Source organism: Mirounga angustirostris, unplaced genomic scaffold (genome assembly GCF_029215605.1).
Source record: "Mirounga angustirostris isolate CCGP_5_RB_7025 unplaced genomic scaffold, mMirAng1.0.hap1 SCAF_14, whole genome shotgun sequence".
Lineage (NCBI taxonomy): Eukaryota > Metazoa > Chordata > Mammalia > Carnivora > Phocidae > Mirounga > Mirounga angustirostris.
The window spans coordinates 60930533-60945253 of NW_026991722.1; the positions used below are offsets into that span (position 1 = coordinate 60930533).

Consider the following 14721-nt stretch of genomic DNA (forward strand, 5'->3'; position numbering starts at 1 on the left):
TTTTTTGCAACATAGTATTATAGGGAGATAGAAGCTTTACCATCTATCAAATAGAATATAGCTGACTCTTGAACAACTAGGGCTTAGGGTGCCAATGAACCCACATAGCTGAAAACCTTGAGTCTAACCTTGGACTCCCAAAAAACTTAACCAAGAGCCTATTGTTGCCTAGAAGCTTTACCAGACTTTAAAATCAATTAACACCTATTTTGCATGTTATACAAACTATATAATGTTTTCTTACAATAAAGTATGCTTGAGAAAATATTAAGAAAATCATAAGGAAGAGAAACTACATTTACAGTACTGTACTGCATTTATTGAAGAGGGGAAAAAAAAAAAAAAACCTATGTATAAGTGGGCCAGTGCAGTTCAAACCCATGTTGTTCAAGGGCCAGCTGTACATTCTGTTTTCATAAGGCAAGAGATTCGTATCTTTTAAAATATATTTTATTAAATAATCTACTTGGACAATAATTACAAAAGCTTTAAACAGTAATTCCAAGTAGTAAAAGGCAATTTCTTTTCTTTTTTTTTTTTTAAAAAAGACCCAACAGTCCATTATTATGTTTTGCTGCTTTATACACAGGAATGATTTATTTTACAAACTAGTTGGTTCCAACATTAGCCTGTAAAATGTAAAACATTTCTTAATGTCTCAAAGGCAAAGTGTACTTTATGATAATCCTTTCACATCAACCAGAATGACAAACCATAAGAAAATTAACATCGTAACAGTTCAAAATAAAACTTAATAGAATAGGCACTTTGAAATTGAAATCAGCTACTATAACTCACAGTTTGTGTTACTTGTACTTATCTCATTTCATCAAAGGTTATCAACCAGTGAGGCAAATGTTCCTTTGATGCAGAAGCACAAACACATGTAGGTTCCAAACACTGTGTTCTGGTTTTAATACATGCAAGACAGACCCTAAATTAGAAAAATCTTCTAAAAGAAAATGAAGAAAAACAAAAAGCAGCCAGGAATGAAAGCATTTACAAGCACTTGAATAAGGCCTTTAAGTGTTAAATCAGTGTTTTAAACCCCTTCATTCTCAGGTAAGGGATTAAGAGGCCGAGAGAGAGATCGTCTGCGAGGGTGAGGATACTGGAGGTTGGCAGTGTCAGCATCGCAAGAGTGCTCTACCAGAGGAGGAGGAGGAGGAGGAAGGAGCTGGGCATAACTGGACCATCTCGATCCAGCCCGTGGGGAATCCAGAGGGGGAAAGAAATACCTGAAACAATGAAGACAGGAACAAAACACCAAAACAAAACAAAAACAACAGAGAAAAAAAAAAAAGAAAAAACAGAAGAAAAAGAGAAAAGTAGTAAATACAAAGAGAACCAAAGAGGAGAAAACACATGCTGAAAAAAAAAGCTTTAGTATATTCATGCCAAAACTAACAGAACATAATTGCAAAAATCAAGACCCTTACTCAAATCAAGCTTGCTTAAGCAAGTATAGAAACTTGAAAGAAAGAAATACAATCTGTTAAACTTAAAATGTTAAAAAAAAAATTACCAGTATGAATGTTACAAAAAAAGACATTTTATAATTTAAAACATTTTCTAATCTTTCAGAAACATATCTGATGCTATCCTGTAAATTTACAAATCTCATAAGCTTTTTCTTTATTTTAAGCAATGCTTCGTTTGAAGTAGCAGCAGGCACACGTTTTTTAGTGCATACATGACACTGAGAACCAATCCAAATATACTGTCATATAGTATGGCCAGCTACTGCAATATACTTCTGAAGAAATACGACCTTTGAAAATACTTAGGTGCTTTTCTGCAAAAACCTTAAATAGTACAAAATTTTGTTAAGTAAAAGAGCTCAAAGAGTATGTCCTGTTGTTATTCTTCTGCCATTTTGTAACTTACCCGTAATACTTAAGCATTTTAGCAAAGACTTACAGCTTTATCATTAAGGTCAAAGTTCTAGAGAGTATGAACTAAATGAGGCAGCCAACTAAATTAAATTCCTGAGACTTGGAATGTAGAGGTTAATGTGCATGCACAATTTTAGCAAATTTTTAACTGCTCCTCTTACAGTAGGTTTCCAAATTTTGAAGAAAAATTTAAGCCATGGAATCATACCATAAAAAAATATACAAGCACATATTAGAAACGTTAAGCTCTTTAGTGAATATGAATTGAAAATTTACAAAGATGTCTTCATTTTACTACCAAATTATAAAATGAAGCAATACCAAATGTTTAATTTGGCCACAAACTGTACAGTCAAATCACTTTCATTTTACTACTACTTCTCTCACTCCTTTACTAATATTTTTTAAATATTACAAAGAAATGACAGAGTTGCACTAAATAATATGTGTAAACCAATTCTACAAAAGGTAAACAAATTAGCACTCAAAACAATCTTTATGAAAAATATTTATTCAACCTTCAAATTAAAATTATAAAAATTCATCATTTTAGCTTACTGTTTAGAAAACAAAAGAAATAAGCCTATGTTCTCCAAATGGAATAAAGTGATATTTTCCCTCCTCCCAACTACTTATTAGGATAGTAACAATCCTTTTAATTTTAAAACCCATGTTAATTTCAGGAACATTTCAAAAAATTGTTTTGGTGACAACGTCTCAACAAAAAGCCTCTCCATTTATATTTCAAAAGCTTCAAATAATGTCAATAAACTGGCTAGTACAAAAAAAATGAAATACACTGGATTTTTAAAGGCCTTTTGGATTGCGTTTAGTAGTAAGCAGGCTGCTGGTGTATCTTGGGAGAGGTCAAACGGCGCTGGGGAAGGGGAAAAGGAGCTCGCTTTCCATTCCTGTGTGCATGCAACAAGCAGCAAAACAGCAAAGTTACTCCAGTTAGCTGGTACTCAGCTGTGCTTTCTGTTAAAGGACATAATACAAATGGAGAAGGGAAAATGCATCACAGATCTAACACACATGGTTATTGGCACAATAAGAATACAGATCAAAACTTCAAAGCTGTTTACAATATATGCAGTACAGACAGCAACCAAAAACCAGATTTTTTTTTAATTAACAGTAGTATCCTGTTTCATGAAATCGTCTTTATAATCTGGTATCTTCTGTGGTAACCTGAAATTGTTTTCATGTAAATACTTAAACCTCAAAATTAAACAGCAGGACTTTTTTTTTATATAAAAATATAACAATATAAAAATAGTTGAAATTTTAAATAGAATTCTGTTATTTAAGATGACAACAGGATAACCACAGGACAATTTGTTAAGGCTGTGCTTTGAAGTTTCCTGAATTGCATTCCAAATTACTCACAAAGGCATATTAAAATAAGTTTATCTCACAAATTCACATATTTGAAATTTGAATATAAAAACAAAAGGATGACTCTTGAGATCACATCAAACATTGTTTATTAAGATAAACAAGAATTTAAATATGTTAAAAATTCTAAAAAATCAAGAAATCAGAATTTACCATTTCCTCTTACAATCTCCATTAAAGTTTTAAAACACACACACAAAAAACACATCTAACTCACTCTCTTCTATGAAGCCTTAGTTAATGCAGTTTAAAATTTCAGCTTGACCTGATTCAAAGGCTGCACTACTACCACTAACATACTTATGCTCATCTAGGACTAAAATCCTCAGCATTATCCCAGATTTCCTCTTCATCTCACTTTAGAAGCAAAGTAAAATCTTAAAGTTATATTTCTGACAGACCACTATATTTCAGAATATAATTTAGTTTAAGGGCTTAACAATCTATCTATAAATATGACCATGTAAGCTAAATACAGTGCTAACAAAGTCAATTTTTTCTACTATATACTTAAGTATGAATTTCTTCATTCAATCTTAAAACCCATGAAATCACACACCTTTAGTATGGCTACCAGAATGACTTAAAAAGGAGGTAATTTCTAGTTTTCCCACAAAACAGCCTACCTGCCAGAAGAAGATCCATTTAATGAATTTTGAAGATTTGGGATATTTGAACCTAGGGAAGGATTTGAGTTTCCCTGCTGAGAATTCCCATTGACAGGGCTCCCATTACCTTTCAAAATACCAGTACACTTCCAATTGTCCATATAATTAGCTGAAAAGAAAATGGTCAAATACATTAACATGACTAATAGCTATGCTCAAGGGCACAAATTTGTGGTCAAGTCCTTTAGTACAATTAAAAAAAGAAGACTACATTTCTCTCAAGATATAGGTTATAGACATATTTAAAATGAAAGACATATATCTCAATTTTAACAATTATTTTGTAAAGTTTTACAAGAATTAATTTAAAAAACAAAATTTTTACCATTCCCTTTCCTTACAAGATAATTATTAATAAAGACAATTCTCTAATTTACCACATTAACATTAGTATCAAAATAAATTCTTCGCCTTCATGATAATGAATTTCAATTACATGCATATGTAGGGTAATGGAGTTGTCTTCTCAGTTATGCAAGTATAGGTCATGTGGGTACCTAATGTCCTCAGAGATCGATGCAAGTAATAAACCTTTGGGGTTTGAGTGGCCTACCCAACATGGCCTAATTCTTTGAATGCCAAATAGATCACTGGAGACACTGGGCCCAGGAAACTCAAGTTAGGGAGCCTGCTGGGGTGGAACTAGGTGGTCCTGCCTAAAGCCCAGGCGCATGAAAAGGAAGCAAAGCCCTTGATACCAAATGACATTGAGGAAATTGAAGTCTGGGCTGGTTCCACCACAGCTAAAACTGACTACAGGAGACTCAGCCAAACTGCATTTAGAGTAACAGTAACTGCTCAGGGTACACCAACTAAGTTGTAAGTCTGGATCCTAACTGTGGGATGCCACCAACTAGAGTGGTACAAGGACCAAGGACACCTCTGCCCAGTGGATAAATGTCCATGGACAAATGCAGACCATGCTGCAGGAACCACAGTCAGCATCGAGTTACTAGACTGAATTCTCAGCCAGCATGGCACTTACAAGAAACTTTCAGAATCAGTGGCCAGAAGATTCAACTTCTGAGACTTGCAGAGAGGAAGTGGGGAAGATACTGGATTTTCTCCTATTAAGGGCTGGTTGGCTAAAGCAATTATTTAATATGAGACGTCTGTAGTCCTATCCTGAGTTTTAGAGCAGTCACAAAAGTTACATATATAGCAAACGGTATCTTTTGGAGATACCGCATATTGTTACAATAACTTTTAGTTTTAAAAATTGCGTTGCTCCACATGGAATCAAACAATTCAGTCATAACTGCCATGAACTAAACTGATGGAGGTTCAAAATAACACAAATTAATGTTAAGACATTAATGTAAAAGTAACTGTAGAAAGGTAATTTTCTCCAAAATATTTCTGAATTTACATTTCTAAGTGAAAATTCTGACATAGCAACACAGAGCAACAATTCCTTCATTAAAATCTTACCTTTCCACAATCTTACACAGCCATCATCTCCTGAAGATGCTAGCACTGTTCCTGTTATATTCCAACTCACTCGCCAGACCTGGGAATTATGATTATCAAACTGAGCCACTATATGGATTTCAAATTTTGTGGGCCCACCAGAAGAAGTAAGTTCTTTCCTATTAATAAAAAAATCTTCCTGAGAAATGCTGATTAAAGATTTTACACACACACACACACACACAGAAACACACACACAGAGTTCTAATTTAAAAAATACAAATGGTCTCACATACTTACCATATTATTTTATAAAAATGTGCATATCCATAACCACCACCTTCCTTCCCACACCCCCCCCACCTTAATTCATTGAGAGCTGGGCCATGTCACTTTCATTTGACTCCCCAGCACCTGGCATAATCCTACCACATAAAAATTATTCAGTGATTATTTCATGGAAGAAAGGAACAACAGGGGCACCTGGGTGGCTCAGTCAGTTAAGCGTCTGACTCTAGTCATGATCTCAGGGTTGTAAGATCAAGCCCCGTGTCTACTGTGAGCTGGGCATGGAGCCTGCTTTAAGATTCTCTCTCCCCCTCTCCCTCTGCTCCTCCAGGCCCCCCCACCCAGTCTCTCTCAAAAAAGAAAAGAAAAGAAAAACAAAAGGATTGTATTCCCCCAAACAAGATTGAGAAATAAAATACATAAATTAATTTTAAAAGGAAAGCAGTAGGAAGGGAAGAATAGAAGGGGGAAAGGAAGGAAAAAAGGAAAAGAACTGAAACTCACAATTCCAAAATTAAAGCCTGAATAGGTTATTCACAAGAATGTCTCAGTGCTAAGTTAACTGTCCCTAAGTAAACTACCACCTCTCGTTTGTTCAAACATTTACAGAGTACCAATTATATTCAGAGGATCCAATTCATCATATCAGCCTAAAGAAAACGCCATTAAGAAAACGTAAGGGCGCCTGGGTGGCTCAATTGGTTAAGCGACTGCCTTCGGCTCAGGTCATGATCCTGGAGTCCCGGGATCGAGTCCCGCATCGGGCTCCCTGCTGAGCAGGGAGTCTGCTTCACCCTCTGACCCTCCCCCCTCTCATGTGCTCTCTCTCAAATAAATAAATAAAATCTAAAAAAAAAAGAAAGAAAATGTAAGTCTCCTGTCTTTATTCAATTCCCCAACCCCAAAATGCATATATTTATAGATAAAATGTTCAATGAAGAAGCCATTCTTCAGATCACAGTTGCCTCATCACTCTTCTCCACAAATGAAAATATTCATGAGTTAAGAGCATTTTTAAATTAGTCAGTGCTTCAAAAACTCACCTCACAGGCTTTAATGTAAAAATCCTCACATCTTTGGTTGCTATTGCTAGAATATGGAAAGATCTTCCCAAGTTCGGAGCAAAGGCAATGTCATGTACAGGATCTGTGACTGTCATGAGGGTTTCAGCTTTTGCATATTTCCTAATGAAAAAACAATTTAGATTAAAAATTTCAGAATGTTTATAGGGCACCTGGGTGGCTTAGTTGGTTAGGTGTCTGCCTTCGGCTCAGGTCATGATCCCAGGGTCCTAGGATCGCGTCCCGTATTGGGCTCCCCTGCTCCATTGCTCCATGGGGAGCCTGCTTCTCCCTCTGCCTCTCATGAATAACTAAATACAATCTTAAAAAAAAAAAAAAATGTTTAGGGATGACTGGATAGCTCAGTTGGTTAAGCAGCTGCCTTCAGCTCAGGTCATGATCCCAGGGTCCTGGGATCAAGTCCTGCATCGGGCTCCCCGCTCAGCAGGGAGCCTACTTCTCCCTCTGCCTGCCACTCCTCCTGCTTGTGCTCTCTCTGACAAATAAAAAAATAAAATCTTAAAAAAAAAAAATGTTTATAAAAAAACAATGTGCTATTAATGTTGTAGATAGTTTTAATAGCTTAAAAGGTTACAAAAACCACAAAAAGTTCTAGAGGAAGGTTCCTATAATCTAGAACTATGCTGGCCAATATTGCAGCCACTAGCCACATGTGCCTAAAATTTAAATTTAAATTTATAAAAATGAACAAATGCAGTCCAGCTGTAGTAGCACATTTTAAGCTTCCACAGCTGCATGTGGCTGGTGGCCACTACATTAGCTGGCACAGGCACAGGGCATTTCCATCAGCACAGCAATTTCTACTGGACAGCACTGCGTACAGAGACTCTGAAGAAATCAAGAATCTGGGAAGTTAGAGGGCTGATAATAAGAACCCCTCAAAAACATTCTGAATTGCAGAGCCCCAAGGAATTAAAATACAGTGGTCCCCCCTTAGCCAGTCTTACTTCCCACGGTTTGTTACCCACGATCAAACTGCCATCCAGAAGATGATCCTCCTGATGTATGGTCAGGTCAGCAGTAGCCTAACACTATGTCACATGCCTCCATCACTCCCCTCACATCTCATCACGTAGGCATGTTATCATCTCACATCATCACAGGAAGAAGGGTGAGTACAACATAATAAGATATTTTGAGAAAGTTCATATAACTTTTATTTAAAATGTATTATTGCAATTCTTCTGTTATTACTAGCTACTATTATAAATCTCATACTTTGCCTAACTCAAAACTTTATCACAGGTATGTATGTATAGAAAAAAATATAGTATATACAGTTTGATACTATTTTAGGTTTCAGGCAGCCACTGGGGTCTTGGAACATATCCCCTACAAATAAGGGGGACAACTATAGTTCTTCTCTTCTGCTTCTGGCCCTGCCTAATATCTGACTCCTAGACCCAAGATTGTTGTCTAGCACATGTGAAGCCCACCTAATCAATTGATGGTTGCTCTTCTGTCCTCTAAGACTCTGAGTACACCTCTTTACAGCTCTCAGAGGTGTTGCAGGTATCTCAACATGACCCAACATAAATTTTCCATCATGTGGTGCTACACTCTACCCAAATCTGTCTTCTTTCCAGATGTCCTTATTTCAAGAAATTACATTCCATCCATTGAACTATTAAGCCTGAAGCTTGAAAATCATCTCAACTGCTTCTCCCCCATTCTTCACCTTCTACATTCAGTCATCAGATCCTATTGATACCATTTCTTAAATTATTCTCCAATTGCCCACTTCCCTCCATCCCCATTGCCACTACTCTATCCCAAAGCCGCTATAATCTCCCACCTGGACTGCTGCCCTCGAAAATACGTTCCACACCTATGGAAGAGTTGAACTACCATCCAAGCCTATCATTCTCCAACTTAAAAATCTTTCAGTGGCTTCACATTACCCATAAAATAATTTCTAAACATGGAACACTAGGTCTTACAGATCTAAGCTTTGTTTATTTCTCACCACACTCCTTTTTGCCTATTATATTTCAACTACAATAAAAATATATTGGTTCAGGGCGCCTGGGTGGCTCAGTTGTTAAGCAGCTGCCTTCGGCTCAGGTCATGATCCCGGAGTCCTGGGATCAAGTCCCACATCAGGCTCCCTGCTCAGCGGGAAGCCTGCTTCTCCCTCTCCTACTCCCCCTGGCTTGTGTTCCTGCTCTCGCTGTCTCTGTCTCATAAATAAATAATATCTTTAAAAAAAAATATATATATATATATATATATAGGTTCTCTCTTGTTCACTTACCTTATCATATGTAGTTTTCTCGATCTGGAACGTTTTGCCCTCTTTGGCTAACCTTTACTCATCCTCTAAGTCTTGTCTGGAGTGAAAACTCCTGGCCCTCTCCACCCAAGTATAGTAAACCCTTAACATCCTGATTCTCCCAGTTTATAAAATTCATCACCACTTTTTACCATTTTTGTTTTTTTTCCCAGCGAGATGGTACATACTAGAAAATCAGTTACCTTCTCCTCTATACCATTTAATTTTATATTATCAGAGCCTCGCACAGAACTTGGCATAGCATAGGAAATTAGTAAATGTAATGAATCATGCATAATTCAATGAACCAATGAAGAAATAACATTTTTAAAAATTAAATGCAATCTGGAACAATAATTAAAACCAAAGCAGTACTAACCTGGTATTTTCATTATATTCGAAAATCTGAACCTTGGCCATTGCATTTGGACTACTGTCATCACTTCCTACAGCTATCATAGGGGAATGAGCACGAGAGCTAGAAATGAAGAGTGAAAACTATTTTACATAACTATCAAGTTAATATACATCTAATTCAGAGAATTAGAAAAACCTGGCATCAAGTAGCTCTACAACCCACAAATAAGCATGCCACTACCATGACTAGATCCCTGCCATACATCTGAAACAGCCACACCTTGAGAGGGTATGTCCTTGAGAATGCTCAACATGGGGACAAATGATACCATCCTTTTGCTAATAGACAGTAATTCTTGGGGCATCTGATAACTCAGTTGGTTAAGCAACCGACTCATAATTTTGGCCTGGGTCATGAGATAGAGCCCCCATGTTGGGCTCTGCACTCATCAGAGTCTGCTTGAGATTCTCTCTCTCCTTCTCCCTGTCCCTGCCCTGCTCGTGCACAATCTCTCACGTGCTCTCTCTAAATAAAAAATCTTTAAAAAAAAAAGTAGCTCTTTTCCCAAAAGGTTTCAAGCATTCAGTAGATTAAAAAAAAAAAAGACAACCAAGAGGTCTTAGAATTTTTCTTCCTGAAAGATTTGGTCATTAACTATGAAATAAAAAGTAATCCTACGGTGACCAATTCATGGCAAAAGGATTTTAAGTGCAGGGCTCCTGGGTGGCTCAGTCGTTAAGCATCTGCCTTCAGCTCAGGTCATGATCCCACGGTCCTGGGATTGAGCCCCACATCAGGCTCCCTGCTCGGCGGGAAACCTGCTTCTCCCTCTCCCATTCCCCCTGCTTGTATTCCCTCTCTCGCTTGTCTGTCAAATAAATAAATAAAATCTTAAAAAAAAAAAAAAGGATTTTAAGTGCTTTGTACAAAAAGTATACTCCCCACACGTCATTCTCTTTTCTAGATTTGTGGTCAACTTCATTTTTAAAAAGGCAAAAGATAAGTTACAAGAGAGTGAACTCTAGGTTAAATTATTATTTTTATTTCTATGCCTAATTATTCCAACATTGATTTCCTTTGCCTCCCTCATCCACATTAAGTAATATCCCTATGAATATGATCCCTTGTTTAACCTCTGACCTTGTCATCTGCCAACCTCATAAAGCTAAAAACAGAATGTAGTAATTTTTAAAAAAGGTTTAAAAAAAAAAGTTAGTTCTTTATTACTAAAGCTTTACTAGCACTCTAAAACTGGCAGAGAGAGGAACAAGAGGAAACAAAAACTAAGGTGCTCCATCCCCAAAATCAAGTCCTCCTGCAATTCAGGGGTACCCCAGCCTGCCAGTTCCCTTGGTTCCCTTGGTTCCCTTGGTTTATACTCCCTACAAGGAAATTCTGCTAACGCACTCCACCTACTCAGCTAAAACTCAGCCAAGCCCTAGGTAAGAGAGTGAGCTACTAAGAAAACAGAGCACCTGACAGGAAAGAAATACCAATACCGGTTACTAGCCATAAATACTACTCTCTTATTTATAACCACAAAAAGATAGAAAAGACTAACACACAAGGACACCAAGATGCATGATGAGAATAAAGACCAAGGTATACAAACGGAACTCTGAGAAAGTAGATATAGCCGATCCTCATCATTTGCAGATTCTTTATTTGTAAACTGGCCTGCTTACTAAAATTTGTTTGTAACCCCCAAAATCCAATACTTGGGGTTTTCACGGTCACTCATGAACATGCCTGGAGCAGCTCTGCAAAAAATGAGTCATCTGACCCACATGTTCCATGCTGAGGTCAAACAAGGTGAGGTTCTGCCTTCTTATTTGAGCTCTCACACTGATAACAAGTGTTGCACTCTATTTACCACCCTGCTTTTTGCATTTTTGTGCTTTGTGTTGGTGATTTCACTGTTTAAAATGGTCCCCAAATGTGGTACTGAAATACAATCTAGTGTTTCTAAGTTTAGCAAGAAGGCTATGATGTGCCTTACGGAGAAAATACTGTATTAGATAAGCTTTGTTCAGGCATGAGTTTTAATGCTGTTGGCGGAGTTCAATGTTAATGAATCAGCAACATATGCTAAATAAGGTATCTTTAAACAAAAACACTCATAAAACAAGGTTAAGTATTTATCAGTTGACAAAAATGTGATCAAAGGCTCATGGGAAACTAATCCCTTATCTCCCCAAGGAGTGAAATACACGGTTGTCCCCTTGCCAGTTAAAAGCAACGTAACAAAATATTAGAAAATAGGTGAATGGGAGGTAGAAGCAAAATAAGCTAATTTCCTTTTTTTTAAAAAAAAGAGGTAAGTCCATATCTAATCTAAAAATTGATAAATCACTTAGTAGAAAATGAACATATCATTTGAAATTATGATAATTACCAATATAACTAAAAAACCATCATCAACATTCCCACAAATAAGATATCTCTATCTGGCTGGCTCAGACGGTGGAGCATGGGACTCTTGACCTCAGGGTTGTAAGTTCGACCTCCATGTTGGGTTTGGAGATTCCTTAAAATCTTACAAAAAAAAAAAGGGGGCGCCTGGGTGGCTCAGTTGGTTGGGTGACTGCCTTTGGCTCAGGTCTTGATCCTGGAGTCCCTGGATGGAGTCCCATGTCGGGCTCCCTGCTCGGCAGGGAGTCTGCTTCTCCCTCTGACCCTCCCCCCTCTCATGTTCTCTCTCTCATTCTCTCTCTCTCAAATAAATAAATAAAATCTAAATAGTCATACCTTGAGAAATGGAAAGCTTTGTAAATGTGCTAAATTCATCTTTTGTATAGTAAGTATAGGTACTGTTTAAAGCTAACACAGCAAGAACCAGAGGCATAAGTAAATCATTTATAAATGTAATAGTAACTGGGGTGCCTGGCTGGCTCCGTTGGGAGAGCATGCGACTCTTGATTTTGGAGCTGTGTTCAAGCCCCATGCTGGGTGTAGAGATTACTTAAAAGTAAAATCCTTAAAAAAATAAAAATAAATAAAAATACAATAGCAACTAGCAGAATTAAAATCTAAAATCAGAATTATTAAGAGCATTTTTAGCTCTTTAGTAGGGGAACCTTTTACCTTTCATTTTGTACTCTTCTAGATGTGAAATTTTTCCTTTTTTTTCTTTTCTAAGATTATATTTATTTGAGAGAAAAAGCAAGACCATGGTGGGGGAGGGTGACCCACCCAGGTGCCCCTGAAATTTTTTCTCTACCAAGTGATTCATTATTCTTTTAATTTAAAAAAATAATTTAATAGAAAGCAACTATGAGGGGCACCTTGGTGGCTCAGGTCGTGATTCCAAGGTCCTGGGATTGATCCCGACAGGCTCCCTGTTCAGCAGGGAGTCTGCTTCTTCCACCCTCTGACCCTCCCACCCGCTCGTGCTCTCTCTAATAAATAAAATCCTTTTAAAAAAGAAAAAAGCAACTATGATATAATCAGAGTCACACTATACAGCAGTTAAAAAAATTAGGTAAGACTAGATATATATACTAATACACTGGAAAACACCCACAATGTATTTGTCAATGAAAAAGGCAAATTTTAAGTAAGGAGAATATATGTCTATACATATCTGTGTGTTCTGCATCTACCTTTACATGATAGTATATGTGTGTGTTGGCATATATTTGTATATTTAAAAACATATTAAATATTTATTTGTATATACATGGAAAAAGCCCAGAAGTTGCACACCCAAATATTTACAATGGCTGGCTTCTTCTATGGAATAAAAATAGGGGACAAGAGACATGAGAGGTGAGGGCAGATGAAGGAGAATTTTTATTCTACATAACATGTATTTTTTAAAAATAATAAACATGGCGGGGCGCCTGGGTGGCTCAGTTGGTTAAGCGACTGCCTTCGGCTCAGGTCATGATCCTGGAGTCCCGGGATCGAGTCCCGCATCGGGCTCCCTGCTTGGCAGGGAGTCTGCTTCTCCCTCTGACCCTCCTCCCTCTCATGCTCTCTGTATCTCATTCTCTCTGTCTCAAATAAATAAATAAAATCTTAAAAAAAAAAAAAATAATAATAATAATAATAAACATGGCTACGAAAAATGTTTTAAGGAAATTAAACCATCAAATGCTTAGCTTAAAAATTACTAATTTGGGGGTGCCTGGGTGGCTCAGTCGTTAAGCGTCAGCCTTCGGCTCAGGTCATGATCCCAGGGTCTGGGGATCGAGCCCTGCATCGGGCTCCCTGCTTGGCAGGAAGCCTGCTTCTCCCTCTCCCACTCCCCCTGATTGTGTTCCCTCTCCCGCTGTCTCTCTAATAAATGAATAAAATCTTAAAAAAAAAAAAATTACTAATTTGTTTTACTAAGATTATATTATCAGGTTTTCTGTGTAAGCTTACCTTGAAGGGTTCCAAGAAATACAACTACAGCTTAGCTTACATGAAATCTCATGCTGCAGAGACCACTGGCTGAGATTCATAACATCTGGCGCCTCATATATTCTTACTATACCATCTGCCGAACAGGTTGCTAACATAAGACCCATGTGCTTAGGAGCAAATTTCACATCGGTAACGGATGTTCTGCTATCCACTAGAGTTGTCCTCTTAACCTGAAAAAAAAAATTATTTATATACAAAAAGAAAAGATGGTGGAGTGGAAAGAACATCAGCTCTAAAATCACACTGCCATTTTACTAGGTATATAACCTTGAATAAATTATTTTAAAACCACCTGGGCCTGTATTTCCTCCACAGCAAAATACCACATACACAGTTGGCAATCCGTAATAAATCAGTGACCTATAATTAATCATTCCCTTTAAGGTAGAAAAAAGTTTGCCTTAGAAAGTCTAACTTTATTAAGAGTAAGGACTCTCCCTTAAGCAGACCAGTCACTAAACTAGAAAGTGTTCAAATTTCAATATAGGTAGTTTTGTCTCACAAAGTATGCTGCGAGGAGTAAATTAAATGAATTAAGAGTCTTTAATAGTACAATGGAAAGCATGCAACTTCTCCAAACATAAATGCCAGTTAGCCCTACTTGGATCACCACCATCCACTTGAAGAGAAGGCGTTTACTAGAGACCAAGAGAATGGTACAAAGCTGGCACTGTGATAATTACAGAACGCCACCAGAGCACATTCAAGCTACTTTCTGGCATCTAGATTTCTGACTGAAAATATCAACCAAATTTAGAAATCAGTACTTTACTGTCTATAATTACTAAAATACATCTTAAGGAGTCTCAATATGAGAAGAATATCACATAAACTCCAAGGACTGCATCCTTGCAAACATTTGTCTATAAACACCATTGCATAATCAATACCAATACAATTGCTGAAACAGTAAATGTATTAATGGCAGTTGATTTAACTA

At 37.1% G+C, this 14721-nt stretch overlaps 1 protein-coding gene across 20 annotated transcripts in view; it reads right to left on the reverse strand.

Moving 5' to 3' along the window:
- The window catches only part of LOC123852770 (nucleoporin SEH1), a 167648-nt gene that overhangs the window by 140613 nt on the left and 12314 nt on the right, over positions 1-14721 (reverse strand). For 13 of the 20 annotated variants that reach the window (XR_008507057.2, XR_010407335.1, XR_010407336.1 and 10 more), the window contains 5 exons: positions 13740-13951; positions 9393-9491; positions 6703-6843; positions 5393-5550; positions 3920-4070 (listed from right to left, as the gene is read on the reverse strand). Coding sequence is in view for 16 of the 20 variants with exons in the window: in XM_045887053.3 (XP_045743009.1) it covers positions 3920-4070; positions 5393-5550; positions 6703-6843; positions 9393-9491; positions 13740-13951 (761 nt within the window). In the remaining 4 variants the exon portion in view is untranslated. The other 7 variants (XM_045887055.3, XM_064577976.1, XM_045887065.3 and 4 more) reach the window with 6 other exon arrangements.